The following is a 25,261-nucleotide window of genomic DNA, read 5'->3' on the forward strand; positions in this document are numbered from 1 at the left end:
TCAACTTTGTGTAAAAACATCTTAAATTTAGGCTTTCCAATCAAATATTGAGAGATGAAAAAATGGCTGTAAGTATTACTTTCAGTTCCTTCATCAATCTGGAATTGTGGAATAAAGTGTGCTCTGTTGTACACTTTGATTTATGTAGCATGGAGAGAACTAGCATACAATACACAGTAAACATACACTATATACTACATACAGGAGAAATAATAGCATGCTAACACAACTATTCGCAAATCATGAGGCCAAAAGTTAGTACAAACAAAGTGAAGACGTGCAAAAATCCACATTTGACTGGATGAAGTGCAAATAAAGTCAACCAAAAACGCTTAGGCATAAATGTGTCATTGGCTTCAGACAAAAAAATAAAAAAAATAAATGAATGGGGTTCCCAGATGTAGAAGAGGCATCAGCCGATGATCAGTTGGGCAATTAAGCAGATTTATCTAGCCGTCCTCCCTGTGCTACCTTGCACGTTGATCCTAGCGTGGTTGCCATAAATCAGAGTTCGCTCTCGGAGAGGTTGAAAACCGTCAGTCTGTGATAAACAGCCCTCTCTAGCGCTCCTAATCTGCTCGCTAATTTGTGTTAAAACTGCCATTTCGTCACCAAGTCAGCCCCAGGGAGCATGCGAAAAACGTCGAGGAAGATAGCGGCTTAGCGAAGATCCCAATGCTAATCAGCAGAGCGGGCATGGGCGTCTGGCACAGTGCCAGGCGTTAGCATACCGGCATAACTATATCTCATTGATATGAAGGTTGGCTGGGAAAGCTAATGGCACTTCTGAGCCTCGTCGCTATTGCCAGAAACAATCAGTCGATAAACACGCTCAACGACTCTGCCGTTCCGAAAGGAGTTCCATGCATCATTTCAAATCATTCATATAATCAATAAAAAACACACTTGCACAAACGCAAGCCATCTGCAGTTTCTTTGAAGACATGCTTGAGGAAGTAGGAAATTATTCTTCGCAGAGTGTAAAGAAAAGGAATAAAGAACAACAGCATCCAAAGCAAATATGATTAAAAGGAACTGAAAGCGTACAACAAACAACAAGATACTAAAAATACATACTTGATGAAAAGAGCTGGCACAGAAAAAACAACAATTATCTAATGCCACAGAAATGCTCTGGCATTTTGACCACCATCTGGTAATGGCAGCTGTAGTGAACACTGTACTTGAGCCAAAGTACAGGATTTTAATCACAGACATTTGGACAAAAGAGCAGTACAATTCTGACCCATAAAGATACAACATCACATCACACTAGACAGTCATCCACTTACAAAACAATGCCTGTAAATGCAATGATACATTTCTGAACTTGTCACGTCAACTGCCATTTGTGCAGTACACAACTTTCAAGCTCTAGTGTTATCTATAGAGGCAAAAATAATAATAATAATCATAATTTCCTTCGAAATTCAGTGTATTGCATTTCACCCGCTTTTCCTTCAGGAACAGGAACTGATGTCACTTTTTAAACAGGAAGTGATAATGCAAGGATTTGGAAAAGGAAACCTCTCCGCAAACTCCAGAAGAAGTTCTTCTGAGAAAAAGAGTCTCCTCCAGAGTTTCAACAATCTATGCTAAGATCTACCAAGATTCTAAAAGATCTCAATATGAACTCAAACGTTCTCATCAAAATATTCCTAGACCAAATTATCTAAGATTTACTACAGTTGACTTTGATTTTATGTCTTTAAACTCTGGCACTCTGTTGTCAACAGTTGTCTCATTTGTGTCTCAACTATAAGGAACTTTAGGAAAAACACCTTAAAGTTGATACTTAACAGAAACATAACCTTAACATTAAGTCACCTGTGAATGAACAACCTCTGATCAAAAAAACTCCTCTTGGACCACAATTCCTTTGTAGAAAACAAATGAGATGAGACTCCATAATGTCCATTGATCGTGAGAATAAATATAGACTTTCCCCAGGCCGCCTGAACAAAACCTCAACAACTTTTATCTACAAATGTGGTCCCTACTCAAACTCCACAACCCCCTGCAGGTATGTCACACAAAACATGTTGTAATACCCCATATGGCTGCTTATTGATGGATATTTTGCATATATTAAACCCAAAGTGTTTCTGATAATCGAGGATCCCTAGGGGACCACATTTGAAGCAACAGACGGATGTCAAAACAATCACTTACTGATGGTGAGACTGCAGTCGTAAAAGCTGTAGCCTGGATAACACTGACATCCCCACTCTTCACATTGCCCGTTCCCATTACAGAAGTTCGGACAACGTAGGGCCGTTGCAATTTCCGCCAACGGTCTGGAAGCTTCTTGAGAACGATGGGTCCGGTTCTCCAGCCACTTTTTCTCACATTCGTTCTCTAGGAAGGGCACGAGTGCGTCCTCCCAGGCCAAATCATCTTTCAACTGAAGATCCAGGATGCAGAGATCCACAGCTTCTTCCAGGCGTCGACCCAGCAGACTCTTGCATGCCGTGCCCACAGTTGAGTTCGCCAAGGCCAACTGGCAGACCTCCAAAGCTTTGGCAGAAGTGAGGCCACTAGGTGTCGGCCAGGAAGGGTAGGCAGCTGGACGGCTGGAGGAGCGGTGGTCATCTGGAAAGAAGTAGGCAAAACTTTCGAGGTCGGTCTGGCTTAGGGCCTGGACAGTGTAAATGGGTAGAAAGTCAAAGGTTTCTCTCTTAGGCCTTCCACCCGAACTTAGTAAGGGCATCTTAAATTCATTCAAGTGAGGGACGTCAACTTTAAATAATAAGTCCAATTCTAACTCCTCTACAGAAGGAGAGTTGTCTGCCTGACCTTGGGACACCTGAGACTCCAGTTTAGCACCTTTCATCTCGGCTAACTCTAACACCTCAGCCAACGTCTCCCGCTTCCGGACATTACGGGCAGAGATGGGTTTAATGGGGTACTCGGCAGTGGCATCTTTGAAGGGGAACAGGGACGTATAATCTGTGTCGTCGTGAGATAGGCAGCGAGAGACGGTAGGTTGGTTTAATAGGCCTTTGGAGGTGTGCACTGAATGGAGGGAAAGGCTGTATCCCTTTTGACAAGCACAGAAATTCCACTTTATCTCCTCATCCACGGCAGGTGGCGTGCTGTCAAACAGGCTCTCCCCAGGCGCGATCCTGACACGGAGAAATAAAACAAAAATATGACTGTCTCAAATCAGCCTTTGAATTTAGCCCTCAAGCACTGCGACAAGAGAGGATTTAGAGTTCGAGAAAGGTTAGCCCATTAGATTAGAGACTTTCCTCAACTTTAATTATATTTGACATTAAAACGAGCAAATCAAGGTTAAATGGTGATGCAAACTCTAATCTGAAACCGAACTGCTCTCCACGTCTCCTAAATACTCCTACTTGAACGGCATATTTTACAGAAGCTTTGAGCTTGGAAACTTACATATATCTGCATATATTTTTGTCTTTTAGTTCTTACCAGAATATTTCAGACCAGGACTGCAGTTTCACCTTAAAGCAGGTCTAGTTCTGGAGGGCCAGTGACCTTCTGAGTTTAGCTCTAACTCTAAACAAACAAGCTAATTAAGGTGTTCAGAATTACTTGCAGAATTACAGGTGGGTTAAATTGAGATTGGTACTAAAGTCTGCAGGACACCGGCCCTCCAGGACTGGAGTTGAAGAGTCCCGCCTTAGAGGACCTTAGTAGCCCAGGTCACGACAGCTCTGGTTCTGACTAGATTTATTACCCGTCTTAAACTCAAGAGATCAATTAAGTACTATATATTGTTTCTTGTGAAAATAGAGACTATACGGTTGTTGTAAAAGCATCACTCACCTCCAGCCCTGAATGAATTCCACTAGGTCTTTGTCACGGTGGCTTGTGCCTGCAGGATGATGGAGGTCGTTGTGGCTGTTCCGGTCAAATAACCCACACAGGCCTCTGGTGGCGTTAAAGTCCTGACTTGGAGCCCTGACGGACAGACTCATTCCCCAATCACTGACGTCTGCTCGCACAAACGCCCCTGAGGCAAAGACGATCTGCAGGGATCAAACAAAAGTCCTTTAAATTCATACATATTTAACCCTAAACATTAAACTGAAATCATCTTCAAAATCAGGCCATGCTGACCATTAAATATGTAAGGCTAGTGTTTAGGTTGTGTCAAGTACTGTATTTTATTAAAATATCATGCTTTTTTTTTTTTTTTTTTTTTTAGAAAAAGAAACCTGGAACCCAAATCTACAAAGAGAAAAAAAGTATTATATTTATTACTGATATATTTTGAATGGTTTATTTTTATATTTTATAAAAATTATGATTATGATTGATTCATTTATTGTTAATTTATTTATGCAAATATATATTTATATTTCACTGTCTGTCCATTATACTGGATTTAAAATCCAACATCATTACCTAATCTAATCTAGAGTTTACCCCAACTTCAATCATAAACTAAATGCACATGTTAGTAAAAGATCCCATTTCACTGCCAGCTGGTTGCGAGGAAATTAGTGGTGATTTGTCAAGAGTCTACATCAGAATATTACAAATCTAGATAAATGTAGCCATCGCAAAACACTTGCTCATGCAAACTGTGTCACAATGCAACAATGACAACATCTGCTGCACTGACTGAACTTTAAAATCCTTTTGCAGGGAAAAGGCCTCTTTTCAAAACAGATGAGATCTGTGTTTACTTCTCAGACAGTTTCGCCAAGAAATTGAAAATCTGCCTGTTCTGAACACGAACTGTATACATTTCACAGTGAGCATGACTGAGATTTCCTGAGTTTGCATGTCAATGAGGGATCATACGCTCTATCGTGTATTGAGTCAAATCTAAAATATTTAATACTGCGAGTTGCAATGTTTTGGTTCAGAAGTGAAACACAATCTTTCTTTGATTCAATTGTTTTGTCTGAATTTTCACTGCAGCATGAGTTTACATTTCTTATTTTTAAAACCTATCCACATCAATTCAACATTATTAGCTACCACAGCACTGGAATGTAACCGTACCGTGACTTTCTTCCCTTGATGCGTCTCGTGGATCTTAATCTGATTGGTCACGGATGGTCCCAAGGCCTTGACGGACAAGACCGGGCGTGTTTCCTGCAGCTGCCCGTTGCACATGTCAAAGGTCACAACCTCGTTGCCCTCTCGAGCAGCCATGCCGCAGGTACACGCCATAGCGTAATGCCGGCTCCCGCAATCCCACTGCCTTGTGTGGACTTCGAACACACGTTTTGTGCTTTTATAAAGCAAAAACGTGCCAGTTTCCTGGTTCTCATAGCGCCTGGGTGGAACAACAACTGATTAGTACTTACATTCAGTTTCTTACTGTAGCTTGATCGTTGAAGTAAATATTGGGGATGTCAAACGAAACACAGATAGATACATCCAGCTGGATCCAGTATTGCTCCAAAGTTTGATAGTCATCTTGTTTCTTTTCGGTGTTCTGTTTTACTGTGCTAAAAAGTCTTGGTGATTAAAACAGATGACATTCAGGAACCTCAGTGTGCACTTAAAAAAACCTTTAAAGACAAGACAGTAGCTGAAAGCAACATCTCAGAGGACTATTTGAACTTAATGGCGAAGTGGAGGAGAAGCAGGGAGAAAGAGTCCTTTTAAAAAGAACTGTAAGATAAAAAAAGAGAGCAAGAAATAGAGGGAGCGAAACAGAGGCAGTAATTTTCACAGGACAGTTTCAGTATCATTTACTTTAATGGTGACCGTGATACTTTGCGGTTATTGCTCTGTACGTTTGGCATCAGTGTAAACACACATTGCTCAATACATCTAGCTATAGTGTGCGCTTAAATCCATTGTCCAATCGGGCCATATGCGCCTCTCTACTGGAGGAAATTGTGGCACAGGGCCGGTGTCTGTCAAGGACATATTCACTAATGAGGACAGTTCCCGTACACTTTCATAAAGATCCCTCCTTCTGGGCCAAATTCAAAGAGTACAAGTGCTAAATCTGTGCCTCACAAATCTGAAATCCAAAGTGACCTTTCCATTCCTGCCTCATTACCTGAAAATGTAGCATTTGAGCATCTGTCATGTAAAAGTCACACAACTTACTGTATGTTGAAATAATCACAGGCTATCCAGCGCAAATGTCAAAGAAAGAAAGAAAAAGCCTTGGGTAAATTCAGTGTGTTTCTTGGGAATCGAACCCATGACCTTGGCATTGTTTGTTGGCTAAAAACTCATACATATTTTACCTGCCATCAAATTTGATGAAGTGAGGGTCGGTCAGGGAGTAACAGGTCGCTATTGGAACATCTTGAACTGTGATAGACTTTCATAAAGATCCCTCTTTCCAAGCCAAATTCAAAGAGTGCAAGTGATACATCTGAGCCACACAAATCTGAAATCCAAAGTGACCTTTACATTCCTGCCTCATTACTTGAAAATGTACCATTTGAGAACCATGACTTATGTAAAAATAATCATAGGCAATGTAGAATAATTCAAAACATCCAGCTCAAAAGCCAGTGAAGAAATAAAAAAGCCTTCAGTAAATTCATTGTGTTTCTTGGGAATCGAACCCACGACCTTGGCGTTGTTAGAGCAATGCTTTACCAGTTGAGCTACAAGAAAAAAGGGAACTAATTGTCAAAAAACTCACAAATATTTTACCTGCCATCAAAAGTAATGATATGAGGGTCAGTAAGGGAGTAACAGGTCGCTGTTGGAACATCTTGAACTGTGATCTGCAAAAAAGGAGGAAAAATGTTAATAATGCATTCATACTGGCAGCTTTTTGCATTACAAATTCATCTACTGCTTACATAGAAAAATGACACTTGACTTTTACAAAAAGCAGCACAACCAACTTAGGGAATTAACTGAGTGTTGTTATGCTCTCAAAACATTCGCAATTTAGACTATGCCGGCTCGCGCTTAATTATAACGCAGAAGACTAGTCTCTTCCCATTATTAAAGGGCACTGAGCGGCTTTCATGTTTACAGAAAACACAGATGGTGGTCTGGGTCCGGTGGTGACACATTATTTAAGTAGACTGGCGGTCCATGTGTGTTTACGTTTCTTTCCTTCTGAATTACTGCATTCTTGTCTGTCCTTTCGGTGTCTGTCTGGCTTATTAGAGGCTCTTTCTTTCTTTCAGCAGGAGTCAATTACGAGAGCTGTAAGGCCGCACAGTATACTTCAAATCTGGAGGGTTACAAAAAAAACTAACCATGGCTGGGCACTACACTACTACTACTACTACTACTACACTGCAAACATTTTTTTTTTTTTTACTCAGAATTTTTGTCTTGTTTCCTATTACAAATATCTAAATGAATTTTTCACTTTGTGCCTTTTGTAAATCCTGACAGGAGTTTTTTAACGCCAAAAGAGGGTTTGTGCTGGCCCTAAGTCTTGTTTTCGAAAGGAATTGTTCGAAAATAAGCAAATTTGTGCTTAAAACAAGACCACAGATAATGGGCAATGGGGTCAGAAAAAAAATCATCTTAATTCAAAGGGAAAAGAAGATTATTTTTTATTAATTTGATCAATTTTGGTACAGAAAACAAGACTTAATATCTTCTTCTACTGTAAATGTATCTTGATTTAAGAATGTTTAGATGTTTGTATTGGAGAATGACACAAAACACTGAGGAAGGAATTTTTTTTTTTTTTTTGGAGGTGAAAAGAAGCATCAAAATACTGGAGGTCATCATGGGTCAAGTTGTAAAAGAGCAAAAAAAGTATATGACAAGTCCCCTCGAAAAACATTACCAATGTAAATATATTGTAATCTCAAGCGCTTCATTGTCCTGAAGGGCATTCCAAAGAGAACTTTGTGTTTGTCTTATTAAATTAAAGATATTAAGTACAAAACCACTCAAGCAACTAATATTACATTGTGAGATGCATGCTAAGCTTTCGCTAACCTTCAGTGCAGGAGGGTTGTAACCTCTCCAGAGGCGATGGCTGCCTTCGGTGGGCTGAGTGGAAAGGAAGCTGGCCCGGTTCCCGTCCCGGGTGAAATCAGTAACAGCGCTGAGAGTCACGGTACCCTGAGCACAGACGTTGTTTCGACAGGGCTGAGACATCAGCTCCACCGAGCAGGAAGATAAGGCCACGTTTGAAACCTCTATGACTACATTGTCTGAGACATTCAGACAGATTATCAGTAGATACATCCTCAAATGAAAGGGAAAACTCAAAGACAAAATGTTCTTGGGAGAAAAAAGTATAATTCATGCACATGGAGTCACTTTCAAAGCCTTTTACCTTCATACAGCTTAAACCATGACAAGACATTTTTATGAATACACATACAGTATTTGTATCAATATTCAGAAAAAATAAACAACTACATACTAATAATAATACATGCTAATATACACACACCTGATTCATGTATGCTGAGAGCAAGAGACACTTTGCAAGGGCGGTTGTGCTCGAACCCATGGCAGGGAATAGGGACTGTGCTGTGTACGGTCAAAACGTGCTTTTTAGCATCCTCGCGGATGTGGAGGACATCTGGAACAAACTGCAGAAAAAGTGTTGGACGGTTGGCCGAATCCAGTGTAAATCAAACATGATCATACAGCTCTGTTAGGCATGGATAGTTATGCAACATAATATTTGCAATGTTTCAATGAGTATTTAGCCAGTAATTATAGCTTCAGGCGTTGTGCATGATGCATGATCCATCATAATTATAAAGAATTAGATATAACCGGATTTACCTTAATTCCTGCGAAAAACCCAGCGCTTTCTTTAGACGCCGACTGCGAGCTGGAGGAGTTTAACAGGAAGGTGGACACACTGCAGGAGAACTGTCAATCAAACCAGACTGTCATGAAGGTCATGCGCTGTAGCGTTACCAATATTGCAATACCAATATTTTCTTTTATTGGATTTTTATTATTAAATAATTTTAATAATGAAATTAATAATTTAAATGAATCAATGTATATATTTGCGAATGTAGCATAGCTGATATGGCATTAAATATATGTATAAAATAAAAATGATAAAAATGTATAATAATATGTAATGGCATTTATATTCATTTATTTTAATGCCATGTTAGCAAGACTATATTTGTAGCAAAAAATAAAAAATAAAATAAATATTCTATGTATTAATACATTTTATAGAAATTAAATATAAATTAAAAAAATATATATAAATTAAATATTATATATAAGTATTAAATATATATCTTATTAAGTATTTTCTATATATAAAATACAAAAAATAATACAAAAGATTAATAAAATGTAATGGCATATATATTCTTTTATTTTAATGTTAGCAAGGCTGTATTTGAAGTAAAATATATATATATATATATATATATATATATATATATATATATATATATATATATATATATATATATATATATATAAATTCATTTAAATTAACAAGGAACCATTATAAAAAAAAAATAAAAATAATAACAATAACAAAGTGGGGCCAAAAATCGAAGATATTTTTGTTTCATACTGCATCAATGTATTTGATGCCATTGACATTTACATGCAATTTCATGCCATATATGGAACTGAAACGAACTATGTTTGTTTGAATGTCCTTTTGTGTATGAATGAAGGATTTTCAGGTCTGTTTTGCCTGTATATGGGTATTATGGAGAGCTCAAGGTGTGTGTGTGTGCGTGTGTGTGTGTGTGTGTGTGTGTTTGACTAAACCCAGCTGTGACACATGTTTAAGAGAACCTCACAACCCAAACCAGAATGATGGTGTTTCTCGAACGGGGGCCTCTGTGATGTAAAAACACACAGGTTTTTTTATGACCACAGGTAGCGAAGCACATTTCAAACCCTGTCTTCAAACCTCCTTCGAACTTCACGTCAGAACAAATAAATCAGAATGAAATCAAAACGAACTTCTAGACAACGTTCCACCTCAGTGTTATTTATGATTTGTATACACGTGGCCTAAATCTGACCTTTACTCTTTCATGACCCGATCTCACTTCCACTGGAGCACTTTCTGAACTCATACGAGAGGTGAAAGGGCATTATGACTAAAGACGGCCTTCACAAAAGACCCTTTCCTTTCTTGGTCTGGTGAGAAGCGAGTTTAACGGCTGTCTGGAGCGCATTACGCTACAGGGGAAAAAAATCTAAAGAAGACAAAATGAAGACTCTGGTGCACCAGACGTGCCCTAAATTCTGAATCTTACACAATTCACACATATTTCTACCACTGCTGAAAAATTTGTACATACAAAAACAAAACAAAAAAACATTCAAACGTTTGTTTGATTTTAGTTCAGTTTACATATAAAACCTTGCTCTAGGTTTTCAACCTAGGTTCTCAATCATGCGAGACGCTTCTGGGAGGGAATTAAACCAAATCATTCTGATGACTTTGGCTCAGGCGTTTCAGAACGATTAAACCAACATTTGATATGCTGTGTGCGATACTATTGGTCCGCTGGTTAGTCCAGTTATCCAATCACATGCATTGTTGAGGCAAAGTCACGTGAGATTTTAGTTGTGAAACAAGGCATTTGCTCTGTAAGTGTGTTTCCATCATAGTTCATACACGTCTTCTTATCAGATAAAAAAAATATTTGCTTCATTCGAACGCATATATTTTTTATGCGCATTTTTAGAATTAATGTGCATCTTGGCGTTTCCATACAGAGGCATTTTTTATCCGATATTCCCAAATGCTCATAAAAATAGGATGAAAACAGCTAATGTCTAACGAATTTTTACAAATTGTAAAAAAAAAATGTGCATTAAAAATGTTTACGCCTGCATTTACTATATGTGCGTCAAAAATGTCTTGAGACTGAATAATTCACCGATCCGTTAGCAAACCAGACGTTTATTAGAGCAATTCGTTTGTGGCTGTAATGTTGTCTAGGGAACATGAGATGTTATTCCAGTTTTTCGTTTTTTTAAAAATTCACAACATGAATGGATACATAACTATTGTCGTAACTTAAAATGAAAAGGCAGTTTGAAGCAACAAAACCACAGCCAATCAGAGCATATATTACGTTTAATATGCAGACATGGATTTTGGACCAATGAGATTTGAATGTGGGCGGGGCCTACAATATCTTTGTGTAACACTGGATTATTTTAGAGCACTTTACACTGAGCACTGTTGCCCTTTTTATCTTTCTAAATATATACTAAGCAAATTTGACTTCCCAAACTAAATGATACATTAAAAATAGTTTATTTTACCGTTTCTCCCAGTCTAAAGTGAACTCCGTCCATCTCAACCAGTGAGTACAGTCGAGTCGTTGTGTCTCGTCTGATCTCCACCTTCATGGTGTTGGAGGAGTATCTCGCCCACACCACCTGATACCCCACCGGCCACATGGACGTCACCCCAGTGAAGGAGCATCGGAGGTGGACGCTGCTGCCGACCAGCTCTGGGGCCACCAGGGGTTTTGAAGGTAGTGAGGGGACGTTTGCTTCACAGAGGAGAACAACAAGGTCATGAGATGAAATATAAATACAGAGATGTAATAAATCATAATAAAATTTCTAACATTGAAAATAACTTACCCTTACATAGACCGTTAACTTCGGTTTCACCAGGTGGACAGGATTTAGGTGTGTATTGTGAAGCAACTAAAAGAAAATAAGCATTGTTTAGTCATATCACTTCCTGTTTACACTTTCAAAATATAATTGCCTTGTCTTGTCTTTTGACATATAGGAGGTCTTTGTACCATCAAAACATCCTGCAGGTTTCATAGCTTATAACATCTTCCTCATTATAAACAAAGCATTTCTTTAACCCAAACAATTTCCTTCTTCTTGTAGCCATCATGGAACTGTCATAAATCCGTGAAATATTGCTACATGAATCCAGTAATCTGATTTGCTGATTCGTCAGTCACCAGAAATCGATCCCAAACTAAAAATGACCTGAATACTCTTGCACACGGTTGATGATACAGTCATTTTTTTGGATCTAAGAGATGTTTGAGAAAGTGAGAAAGGACACATGGCTAAATAAAGAGAAATATTGATCATCCATACTAGAAATGAGATGGTAGTTTCTCTCTGGGCTGTTGCACAAGGAAACATCTTGTACTCTTCTACTGGTTCAAGTATCGCTGTATGTTTTAAAGTCTGTTACAGGTAAAATATGTCACTAAGACCGATTCAAATCAATCTACATAAGCAAACTACATTTAATTCTACCATTTAATTTCAAACATCAAATATGTGGTTTCACCTTGAAATCTAAGAAAAAAAAAAATTTAAATTATATTTTGCACAATGACCATGAATGCATTTTTAGGATCATTACTATTTTTCCAATTTTGACATTGTTTTCATGACTATATAACATATTTTCACCCCACATGTTCATTGCAAAATGTTTTATTATCATTGAAATGAGAGAAAAATGACAACAATTTTAATTTATTCTGATTTAGATTAAAAAATAAATAAAAGTGAAAAGAAATAATCAATATTAATTCAAATATTATTGAAAAGAAAAAAATAAATAACTGAAAAATAACCATTGGAAATAAGTAATGAAGTAATGAAAATTTCCTGGGAAATTTGTCATGAAAATAATTTCTTGATATTAAAATAATATTTAGTCTTTAACACTTCCTATTTATTTTTACTTCCATTAGTATAAATAAATAAATAAATAAATAAAAAACATGATTTAATACATAAATAAAATAAAATAAACTACAAAATATAAATTGTTTTATTTAAATAAATTAGATTTTCTTTTTCATTAAATAAAATATGTATTTATTTATTCATTTATTCATTTATATAGGGCTTTCTTTTTTTGCCAGAAGATCCATTACAATTCCTGTTTATACTTTTAAATCTTATGAATAAATACAAAAATTAGAAAAAGATAATAAAACAATTATTTATTTGTTTGTTTGTTTGCTTTATTAAAAATGAAAATACATAAATCTAATTTATTTTTTCTTCCGATTTTTGGGATGAAATGTGACCTGGGTGCGTTTCCCGTACAACTATATAACTCGCTGCTTAAAGGTGAACTAAGTAACTTTTTTACCTTAACTGAACAGCTTCGGAGTCATTGGAATGGTTATATTACTTATTTCGGGTTGAATGGTGGTCGTTTCGCCCCCCCCCCCCCCTGGTGCCCGTGAGCGGAAAATCCGCACTTGCAACTTTGAGCCGGCGGGCCGCCGCGTCAGGAAGTATCGCGTGATATCAGGTCTCGCGATGTAAACAATTGCTTTACGGCCAAAAGAAATCTGCTCAAATACTGTCATTATTGTGCTCCCTCACGCTGTCCGAACCTGAATGAAGAAGACGTTTTAAAGAATGTCCCATCTGCTTTGATGTCGTTGATCTACTAGCCTCTGGTGTCTGAGAATCGCCAACGAGTTTTTACAACAGTGTTGTCAAATATCTATTCCGAAGCTGTGGGAGGAGCTCTAGAGAGAAACCTGCGAGCGAAAAGCGAGAATACAGCGAAGAAATCCCGAAGCTACTGAGCCCCGCTTTAACTACCATAGTACGATGCATCGTTGGAGAAATCAACTAGTCACGACTGTTTCCCGAAACAGTATGTCGCAAAGTATCGTTCAACCACATTGGTTTATGACGTCTCGCACGTGGTGGACTAATAACTTATTTTAATGAATCTGTTTGAGATCGAATTAACGCTAGATTTTTGTCAGACATGGCATCTGAAGACCATTTCAAATTTTTCTCAGTTATTTTGCTTTATTACCAGACTCAATATTTGGCTCGTTCTTACATAGTAGAGCACGTTTGCACATGCGCAGTCTTCAAAAACGGTGCTTTAAATCTCTTGACAAACTAAAAGACTTAAATTACATTTGTATGTATTCTAAATAAATAACAGGGGTTGTAGCCTACTGAATGTCAGCTTGCTTATTTTGCTAAAGATAAGGATTTATTCAGTCTACATCTCATGTAAAGTAGAAACTATGCTTCTAACCACAGCTCGAGAGCTGTCGTTCCGACCACACAAGTTTGCGATGCTGTTTGCGAACGTTCGTTGGAACGATGGTTTCGGGAAACACCAAATCGTTGAACTATGCTGATAACAACGGAACTTGCGACCATAGTTGGCTAACGATGCTTTCGGGAAACGCATCCCTGGACATGATTTCGCAATAGTCACCACAGGTAAAATAAAGTTATTCATTTTAGGTATTTGTTTTTAAATAGTGTTAGTAAAGTATTGAAAACCGAGTCACATAAACTGTGTACCTTCTGCACAGTATCCCATGCAACCTTGTGTCGGCTGCAGGAAGTACAGCAGGAACTTGCCACAGTTCCGGACCGAGATTGGGATACGGAAAAGGCAGCAGTCTTTGGTGCTTCCGTGAAAGAACTGCCATGTGGCACAGGCCGAGAGCTGCTTGACCTCTCCGGGCCTCGGAAGAGAGCTGTCCTTCAGAGACAACCACACCGGAGCCTGCGTACCACAGCGGTTCATCTACAAAAAGAGACGGAGATAAAAAAACTGCAGTTTGGAAACTGGTCAGAACTGATCTGAGACTTCTAACCTCAACGCAGTGGGTCGGCATCTCCGCAGGTTTGTTGTTTATGGAAAATCGGTACCATCCGGGCGGCAGAGAATGGTCACAGACCAGATCCTGTATCGCTGTGTTCTGAAGTTCAGTAGAGTCGAAGTCAACGCTTCGATATGCGTTCCTCAAGGTCCTGTATCCGCCGGGATAGCATTCTGGAGCTGGGAGAACCAAGGACACCATCAAACAAAGGCCTGTTTCCCTGAATTACAACCTTTTATATTCATAAAAGAGTTTAAAACAACCTTTCGGCAAAGACAAAGGTCAGCGCTCAGAAGACAGCGAAGGAGAAGGTCGAAAACTGTGTCATTCCAGTGGCTTGAAAACGTCACTCAGGTTCATTAAAACCCAAATGGGGGTTAACATGACCTCCTCAGCGGCAGACGTTTAACCAGGGTAAAAATAACACACCTTTATCTGACCCCCTTTCCCTTGCTCATAACTTTACGCTGCAAAGGTCGGAGAAATCGGCGACGTGTGTCCGGGTCTCACGGCAAACCGGAAGGGCAAAAATAGACGTGTGACTTTCAGGCTAAAACCTTTTTAATCCCTTGCCATTTCTTCAGACAGCACATCTGTAACACCTTAACCCTTCTTCTTCCGGTATCTCAGAGCCGAATTGGATCGGATGTCACCATCTCTGCTAATTACGCAAGAGTGACAGCCACTGCCTCACTTTTTGTATAAGGATGCCTGAGGTCACCATAACACTGGTAATCCTCTAATGCTCCTCCTGAACATGCTAATAGAAAGTTTGGACTGGGTGTCTTGTCATCTCTGCTATTGTGTATAATGGAAGTTGAGACAGGGCAGATAGCAGCTGTTATAGACAAAACAGACTAGTGGGAAAATGTAGACTTTAGACAGTACAAAGGACTTTCACTTGGTTATAATGTCAGCAAAGTAACAAAACAAAGTTGTCAGAAAAGCACAACACAACAAAAGAAAGAAAAGAAACAAAAAAATGTCAGTGAAGTGAAACAAAAAGCAAAGAAAAAAAACAAAGCAACAACAAAAAAAAGATAAAAGCAAAGCACCAGAACAAAAATAAAAAATAAACCAACAAAAAATAAAATAAATAAATAAATAAATAAAAGCAAAGCAACATCAAAACAAATTATATATATATATATATATATTATATATATGTTTGGACAAAATATACCATCAGGATTTTTTTTTACTTAGGAATAAAAAACAAAAAAAAAAACTAAAATTTAATTAAATTAAATAAATACAATAAAATAAACACCAAATCACAATGGCTGGGCACCATTGCACCTTAAAAATAGGTAACTAGCAATTACCATTAAACATAAAGTATCATATTCATACCATATAATATAAAAGGAGAAACTATTGTAGTATCATCTGCTGTGATTCCAAAGTTTACAATGATTAAAAATGTAATTTATATATAAGAAAATAATAAACATACACTGTTGAAGGGGAGCAATAAAAAAAAAACTATTTTCATTTTAAAATATGAAGATCTAGTTTAACTTACATCTTCTCTCAGTGGCGCCTCAAAGACAGACTTTGTTCAAAGGAACACATTTCCACCAACCATTTGAAAGTCTTCATAAAGAAAAAGGGCAGATGACCTTTGACCGGCGTGGAAAAGAGCAGAAAATCTCTCCTCTAATCCTGTCTGCTTTACTGAGGGGAGACGAGGCCCGGTCTAGAGGGCTTTCTGCCCCACTGGAGCGCTGATGAGATCATGTCTCGGCTGGTTAAGAGTCCATAATGCCCTGCTCTTTCCAGCCTAATTCAAGGATCATTACTCTGCAATTACGTCCTAAGCTTTACTCTTAGAGGTGTAATGGGGCAGGAAGAAGATAAATATATTTTAGTGTTCATTTTATAAATTGTTAATAATGGTTTGGGGAGATACTTGGATGATTTGAGAGGACGTTTCTTAAGGGGAGGTAATGGAGTTTCAAGGTGGCCGACTAAAAGATACAGATACCGATGAAAGTAAAAGCAGCTACTGGGTGCTCACTTTACTTTCCAAGCAAACATACATCCTTCACCGATTCAGAAAGACATGCTGGAAATCTTCACTGTACTGAAAATATGTAGAAAATAGAAAAATAAAATACAAAGTGACCACAACAAAGTGCCATCACAAACGTGAAATAAAATAAAAGTATTATACAACAGCAAATTGACAACACATCCTTAAAATAACTAAAAGTGACACAGCAAAGCGACATCACAACTCTAAAAAAAAAAAAAAAAAAAAAAAAATATATATAGTGACCGCAGCAGTGACATCACAAACATGTAATAATAAAAAAAAAAATATCATGCAACAGAAAATAAAATAAAACTATTTAATTGCGACAAAAGCAAAATGACATCCTAACTGTAAAATAAAATATTATTGATTCATATAAATAAAATTAGAATAAAAACTGCAATGCAAGAAAATAAAGATTTTCATTCTATCATTTATTCAACCTTAAATATATCACACCGAAAACTCAGAGAAGAGGTTCTGTGTATGTCTGAACAGAAAAGGTTATGTCAGTAGCTCATAATTAACCTATTTAAGACAGCAAGCCACATTTGGTATCTGTCTGATCTTGCAAGGGTGACAACCACAGTCAGATCTTGCTACGTAAGGTCAAAGGTTCCCCAAACACTCGTGTTTTCAGCCCTCAAAGAAAAGCTGGGACAAGCGCTGCTGGGTAAACACCTCAGACGGCCCAGTTAATTTGTTGACTTAAGGACTGGGTGGATTTCAGACACTTACACAACTTTTGTGACAAAAACAGTTTTACCTCCCATTTCATATTATTTCCATCAAAGTTTTGTGTTCACTCGAAAAGTTTTGAGAGATTGTATATTTTTTTGTGAGTTTCTCGGGGAAAACAAAACTTTTGCGAGCGAAATATCAGTTTTGCGCTTGCTAGCATCCGTTTCGAGAGAACGCAAAGTTTTGAGAGCAAACGTAAAGTTTTTCGGAGGGAACGCAAAATTTGTGTGACCAAAATACAGTTTTCCCTCCCATTTCATATTATTTCCATCACAGTTTTGTGTTCACTCAAAAAGTTTCGAAACGTTTTGAGAGATTGTAAAAGTTTTGTGAGCAAACACAAAGAATGCAAAACTTTTGCGAGCGAAATATCAGTTTTACGCTCGCTATTTACGTTTCGAGAGAACGCAAACGTTTTGCCAGCAAACGTGACGTTTCTTTAGGGAATACAAAACTTTTGCGAGCGAAATATAGTTTTTCAGCCCATATCATATTATTTACATCACCAGTTTTGTGCTTGCTAGCATACGTTTCGAGAGAACGCAAACGTTTTGAGAGCAAACGTAAAGTTTCTCGGAAGGAAAGCTAAATTTGTGTGACCAAAATACAGTTTTCCCTCCCATTTCATATTATTTCCATCACAGTTTTGCGTTCAGTCGAAAAGTTTCGAAACGTTTTGAGAGATTGTAAAGGTTTTGTGAGCAAACACAAAGAATGCAAACTTTTGCGAGCGAAATATCAGTTTTATGCTCGCTAGCATACGTTTCGAGAGAACGCAAACGTTTTGCCAGCAAACGTAATGTTTCGTTAGGGATAGCAAAACTTTTGCGAGCGAAATATAGTTTTTCTTTTCATCTCATATTATTTCCATCACGGGTTTTGCGCTTGCTAGCATACGTTTCGAGAGAACGCAAACGTTTTGAGAGCAAACGCAAAATTTGTGTGACCAAAATACAGTTTTCCCTCCCATTTCATATTATTTCCATCACAGTTTTGTGTTCACTCAAAAAGTTTCGAAACGTTTTGAGAGATTGTAAAAGTTTTGTGAGCAAACACAAAGAATGCTAAACTTTTGCGAGCGAAATATCAGTTTTACGCTCGCTATTTACGTTTCGAGAGAACGCAAACGTTTTGCCAGAAAACGTAATGTTTCGTTAGGGATAGCAAAACTTTTGCGAGCGAAATATAGTTTTTCAGCCCATATCATATTATTTACATCACCAGTTTTGCGCTTGCTAGCATACGTTTCGAGAGAACGCAAACGTTTTGAGAGCAAACGTAAAGTTTCTCAGAGGAAACGCAAAATTTGTGTGACCAAAATACAGTTTTCCCTCCCATTTCATATTATTTCCATCACAGTTTTGTGTTCACTCAAAAAGTTTCGAAACGTTTTGAGAGATTGTAAAAGTTTTGTGAGCAAACACAAAGAATGCTAAACTTTTGCGAGCGAAATATCAGTTTTACGCTCGCTATTTACGTTTCGAGAGAACACAAACGTTTTGCCAGCAAACGTAACGTTTCTTTAGGGAATGAAAAACTTTTGCGAGCGAAATATAGTTTTTCAGCCCATATCATATTATTTACATCACCAGTTTTGCGCTTGCTAGCATACGTTTCGAGAGAACACAAACGTTTTGAGAGTAAACGTAAAGTTTCTCGGAGGGAACGCAAAATTTGTGTGACCAAAATACAGGTTTCCCTCCCATTTCATATTATTTCCATCACAGTTTTGTGTTCAGTCGAAAAGTTTCGAAACGTTTTGAGAGATTGTAAAAGTTTTGTGAGCAAACACAAAGAATGCAAAACTTTTGCGAGCGAAATATCAGTTTTATGCTTGCTAGCATACGTTTTGAGAGAACGCAAACGTTTTGCCAGAAAACGTAATGTTTCGTTAGGGATAGCAAAACTTTTGCGAGCGAAATATAGTTTTTCAGCCCATATCATATTATTTACATCACCAGTTTTGCGCTTGCTAGCATACGTTTCGAGAGAACACAAACGTTTTGAGAGCAAACGTAAAGTTTCTCGGAAGGAAAGCTAAATTTGTGTGACCAAAATACAGTTTTCCCTCCCATTTCATATTATTTCCATCACAGTTTTGCGTTCAGTCGAAAAGTTTCGAAAAGTTTTGAGAGATTGTAAAGGTTTTGTGAGCAAACACAAAGAATGCAAACTTTTGCGAGCGAAATATCAGTTTTACGCTCGCTATTTACGTTTCGAGAGAACGCAAACGTTTTGCCAGCAAACGTAACGTTTCTTTAGGGAATGCAAAACTTTTGCGAGCGAAATATAGTTTTCCCTCCCATTTCATATTATTTCCATCACAGTTTGTCGTTCACTCAAAAAGTTTCGAAACGTTTTGAGAGATTGTAAAAGTTTTGTGAGCAAACACAAAGAATGCAAAACTTTTGCGAGCGAAATATCAGTTTTTCAGCCCATATCATATTATTTACTTCACCAGTTTTGTGCTTGCTAGCATACGTTTCGAGAGAACACAAACGTTTTGAGAGTAAATGTAAAGTTTCTCGGAGGGAACGCAAAATTTGTGTGACCAAAATACAGTTTTCCCTGCCATTTCATATTATTTCCATCACAGTTTTGCGTTCAGTCGAAAAGTTTTGAAAAGTTTTGAGAGATTGTAAAAGTTTTGTGAGCAAACACAAAGAATGCAAAACTTTTGCGAGCGAAATATCAGTTTTACGCTTGCTAGCATACGTTTTGAGAGAACGCAAACGGTTTGCCAGCAAACGTAATGTTTCGTTAGGGATAGCAAAACTTTGCAAGCGAAATATAGTTTTTCTGCCCATATCATATCATTTACATCACCAGTTTTGTGTTCACTCAAAAAGTTTCGAAACGTTTTGAGAGATTGTAAAAGTTTTGTGAGCAAACACAAAGAATGCTAAACTTTTGCGAGCGAAATATCAGTTTTACGCTTGCTAGCATACGTTTTGAGAGAACGCAAACGGTTTGCCAGCAAAAGTAATGTTTCGTTAGGGATAGCAAAACTTTTGCTAGCGAAATATAGTCTTTCTTCCCATCTCATATTATTTCCATCACCGGTTTTGCACTTACTAAGCACACGTTTCGAGAGAATGCAAAAGTTTTGAGAGCAAACGTAAAGTTTCTTTGGGGAATGCAAAACTTTTACGAACAAATGCAAAAGCTTTTAAATATAATTTTCCCCTTCCCATCTCATATTTTTTTACATCAACAGGTATAGTGACTCCGTACAAAGTTATAAAGTTACATAAAGATATAAAGTCATGATTTAATCTGCCAAACACTATATTGCCAACTCAAGACTCAGCTCAACTCCAATAGAGCAAAAAATTCAATAAGAAGGATCCCGCTGAACCTAACAAGCCGCAAATAATCTTTATTTTAAGCATGTAGTGTTTAAGGATTGTTAAACCTGGAGAACTTTCACACAAGTTCAGTCAGTGTGTGTGTGTGTGTGTGTGTGTTTGTGAAAGGGCTGGTAAATGTGAGTTATCTGTTGTGACAGTCTGCCTCTCGGCTGAATGAAGAGCTGATTACACAGCAGGAGAGGAACAGCTCCAGATATTCACACTCTCCAGAAATTCTCATTCAAAAAATGCTTTGGCAAGTCTGGGTCTGTTACGTTTATGAAATACCAGTGACCACAGCAAACTGTCCTTGATATTAAAGCGAAAGTCTTTCACAGTTGCGCACAAACTCGTCCATTTCCTCCTCTCGCTCAGCCAGGACTTCACCCAAACCCTGAGGATTCAGAAACTTCTCTTTTTCACTCCATTGTGTTGATTGAGGCTTATGAGGGATGAGATCACATGACCCAAACGCACAGCTGTCAGACTTTTAATAAAGACTGAAAAGAAAACGCTGATGATTCACAGGAAAAATATCACGGAGAAGGACTCGTTCACGGTCTGACGAGTGGACACCGCTGGGAGGACATTGTGTAATAGATGATAACAAGAATTGAGACATTTAGTTAAATGTCTTGTGTACAGATTTGTTTATCCTCAAAACTCCAGACAAAATGAAGATTATGAAATAAGTACTGTTGTTCAGCACAAAATAATTAACATACAATCCTGTCAAAACCTTATAATGACATTTCTTACAATAATGTTGGTTCCAGTGACGTGCAATTAAAAAACCGAACCATTCCTGATGTAGATGAACTGCTGAAATGTTTTACAATTTTGGCTGAATAATAAAAAAATTGAATCCTTATCTTCCCTCAAATCACACTTGCGGAAAAATATTTACCTCAACACGCAAGGCCCTGATATACTTCAAGCGAAACAAACAAACTGGTGTGACATCATTTAGAACAAAATCAGACCGAAACGAATTTCGTCTGGAGTTTGTTTCGGGAGTTCGAAACTATGGAAGCTTGTTTCCGCCCACAGAATAAAAAAAAGAATAATTTAGGGCCCGTCCACACGGAGACGCGTTTTGCTGTATACGTATAAATTTTTTATCGTATTGGCGTTTCGTCCACACGGATCCGGCGTTTTGGGAGACTGAAACCGCTATTTTTTGAAACCGGGTCCCAAAGTGGATAAATCTGAAAACGACACCCTTGCGGTTTCGTGTGTACAGCCAATCCGTATATTTTGTGAAACGATGATGTCATCACATCACGTGTCGTCTGTGTCACGAGTAACAGCAATAACAATAATGGCGGACTTATGTGATTGTATTCGTGCTGCAGAAGCTACTAAGCCTACTAGCTTTATTACAGCAAAATCTATTGCTTCTCTGCAACTGTGGTGAGCTAAAAGCGATAATCTCTTTCTTCTTCTTCTTGGTTCGTATACAGCGCGCAAGGTTATGCGCATGCTCAAAGTCTTCTTCTCCGTGTATAGTGTATCTCTGTGGCAGAATTACAGCGCCCCATACTGGTCTGGCATATATACTACACCGTTTTCAGTCGGTTTCAGTGGTTTCGTGTGTACGCAGATATTTCTTGAGACGACGCCGTGTTTACGGAATTTTTTTTTAGAACGAGGAAAAAAAATATCGGATCGGGAACGCACCGGCTTCGTGTGGACGTGGCCTTAATTGCGACTTTTTATCTCACAATTATGACTTTTGATCAGAATTGTGTGATATAAAGTTGCAATTGCGAGTCATAAAGTCAGAATTGCGTGATATAAAGTCACAATTGTGTGTTATAAAGTCAGAATTGTGAGAAATAAACTCGCAATTCGGACTTTTTTTCTTTACATTACATGTAAAGAAACATTTTTCTTACGGAATTACATGTTCATATCTTGCAATTGCGAGTTTATGTCTCGCAATTCTGACTTTATAACATGCAATTGCGACTTTATATCTCGCAATTCTGAGAAATAAAATCAGAATTGCGAGATGTAAACTCTCAACTGTGGCTCTGCATTCTTTGACACGGAAAAGTTCTCCGGTTAATTTCTTCTTTTCAGCATGCAGACACTGGAGAGCTGTTTTATCGTAGAAACCGAAGTTGTAATTTTAATTGAAAGCGATGCTTTTCATGTTTTACACTGTAAAGCTGCTTGATTTAAAAGCAATATGTATAAAGTGTCATACATAAACGTGGCATGACTTGACTGGAGTGCCGCACTGCAGATGTTGTGCAAACATCCACATCGCTATGATCTGATGCTTTCTTTACCTCTGTTTTCTCACCTCTATCATATTTTCTGTGTGTTCATTTTGTTATTGAGAAGAAAGCGCATATTTATATATTTACATCGAAACCAGTTCTAACAGATAGTGTGTGGGCAGCGTCGGGATGTTCAACGCTATCTCACGACCAATTCGTACGAATTTGAACGAATGATAAAAAGTTGGCTAATTCGTACTAATTCGAACGACCTCACTCGTACGAATTTGTACGATTTGTCTAAACCCACGTGATGGGTAGGTTTAGGGGCGGGGTCAGAGGCAGGTCATTCGTATGAATTCATACGAATTGGCCAATTCGTAAAATATGTACGATTTTGCAAAAAACGTACTAATTCGTACGAGTCAGGTCGTATGAATTCGTACGAATAAGCCACCTCGTAGAATTTGTACGTTTTCCCGTGAGATCGGGCTCGGATGTTCGCTAAAAAGGTATTTTTATACTTCTTTTTACCTCAAGAGAAGAACAAAAAAGAACTTCGCTGCGAGCATATCAGTGCCCCTTTATGAGACTGAGAGTCTCTAGATCTATAAATAAAAATGAAATACTTGTAATAACAATTTCAATAATTACAAATTAAATTGATATTCACATGATATGCAGGCCAGTTGTGAAAGACTGCGTGAATGACTGCATTTACACAGTTCTATAACCTGTAATGGAGAAAAGGACAGTAAAGATATCACAATCTCACTAATCAGTTTGACCCCACAATCTTGAGGCTCACATTCCCACAATTACTGCACCCCTGAGGCTTAATACTCACCTACTGACTGCTCTAATGACTGCTTAAAACATCTGCACACACACACAGAGAGAGAGAGAGAGAGAGAGAGAGAGAGAGAGAGAGAGAGAGAGAGAGCCCGTCGCTTTCTCCACAGAGTACGTTCATTCTATTTAAACTGCGCAGACAGATTCTCCATTTGGTGCGAAAATGGATGTCAGTGCGCAGAGTTAAAGCAAAGTTTCGCTCAGATTTCAAACATATGCTCAATCCCTCTGGAGAACCGGGATATTGCGCACTAATGAAAACAATCCCTGCGTCCCAATGTGCATACTATCCGCCCTATCTGCCCTAAATAGTATTGACAATTACTAATGTCACATACTATATAGGATGGATAGTATGCACATTGGGACGCAGGCAATGTCTTTGGATTGAAAGCACGTTTATCTCAACACCATGTTCCTGACGCAGCCAGACAAAAATCTTATCCACAAAGTTAACAAATGTTTTAAACATGTTAGGAAGTAAAATTAAAATAGCCTGCATATTAACATAAAACTAAAAAACAACAACTATAATGATATCATATACATTAACAAATTAACAAATGCAGTTCAAAATAAATAAAAAAGATTTGAGGTTGGTCGAATAAAAAAAAAAAAACAGTTACATAGTTAATAACAAAAACAAAAACTAAAAAATAAATACAGTATATATAAACAAATCAATGCAATAATACAAAAAATAACATAAAATAGTTAAATAAATATAGTAGCATCATAAATATTGACATAAAATAATTGAAATTATAATAACAATACAAAAACATTTGGAGTTATATTTTTGTGCACAATGTTTGGGAATCTTTTGAAATGGGAATATGGTAAGTTCTTCAATAAACGAGCAAGCATTGCATTTCAACATTCAAAGCTTAATAGTTGCACGTGCAACCGCTAAAACTCTAAATACCGTCACGTTATTTCCATGGATAGCGCAATCTGCTGCGCCACACCGAAACAATCATCTTAAACGTGCGCACATGCAAGGCATCGTATTGAATCAAAGCGTGTTTTCGACTTACCCAGCTGCGCAAGTAACCTCAGAGGAAGTAAACACAAGCACCAGATGCAGATGGATGACTTTAAAAATCCTTTTAAAACTTCCATGTCTGAGTCTCACAGTTGCGCGTTTTTCCACGGGATTCCCATCGGAAAGTTTTGTCAAGTTTGAACACTCAGCTCCTGATGTTGGCATGTAATCCTCCTAAGACTAAGGAAGTTTCCTTGCGCACAACATATTGTCCTTAATTTATGGGCAGTAAGAGGAGTCTTGGACCATTTTTCCCTTGTGTGTGCGCGTGTAAACAGTCAGCTGTCTTGAAGGAGTGAAGGGGGCACTTCTATAGTCAAAACCCCTCAATTAACCGAGAGTAGGAGGACACTAACAGGGTCTCTCTAGTGAAACAAACTTACAAAAAGCAATGAAAACCTCAGAGAAAGGTAATTTAATGAAGCTAAAATGGAGGAAAGATGATTATTTCCACATTAAATTGGGCGAAATAGCTTTTCCATGGGGCATGTTCTGCAAGGATTCACACTGTTTAATAAGCTTCC

At 37.9% G+C, this 25,261-nt stretch overlaps 1 protein-coding gene across 1 annotated transcript in view; it reads right to left on the reverse strand.

Annotated features, from left to right (window-relative positions):
* LOC311294976 (von Willebrand factor D and EGF domain-containing protein) overlaps positions 1–25,005 on the reverse strand; it is a 71,885-nt gene extending 46,880 nt beyond the window's left edge. The window contains exons 1-12 of the mRNA XM_084416108.1: positions 24,730–25,005; positions 14,478–14,662; positions 14,179–14,407; positions 11,488–11,553; positions 11,161–11,393; positions 8,674–8,763; positions 8,333–8,474; positions 7,870–8,087; positions 6,610–6,683; positions 4,984–5,260; positions 3,796–3,998; positions 2,173–3,125 (exon numbers count right to left, since the gene is read on the reverse strand). Coding sequence (XP_084272234.1) covers positions 2,173–3,125; positions 3,796–3,998; positions 4,984–5,260; positions 6,610–6,683; positions 7,870–8,087; positions 8,333–8,474; positions 8,674–8,763; positions 11,161–11,393; positions 11,488–11,553; positions 14,179–14,407; positions 14,478–14,662; positions 24,730–24,814 — 2,755 coding nt within the window. The 5' untranslated portion in view covers positions 24,815–25,005. The remainder of the gene's footprint in view (positions 1–2,172; positions 3,126–3,795; positions 3,999–4,983; positions 5,261–6,609; positions 6,684–7,869; positions 8,088–8,332; positions 8,475–8,673; positions 8,764–11,160; positions 11,394–11,487; positions 11,554–14,178; positions 14,408–14,477; positions 14,663–24,729) is intronic.
* Positions 25,006–25,261: the final 256 nt, after the last annotated feature.

The sequence above is a fragment of the Rutilus rutilus genome, assembly GCF_951802725.1.
Source record: "Rutilus rutilus genome assembly, chromosome: 8".
In the NCBI taxonomy this organism is placed as follows: Eukaryota; Metazoa; Chordata; class Actinopteri; order Cypriniformes; family Leuciscidae; genus Rutilus; species Rutilus rutilus.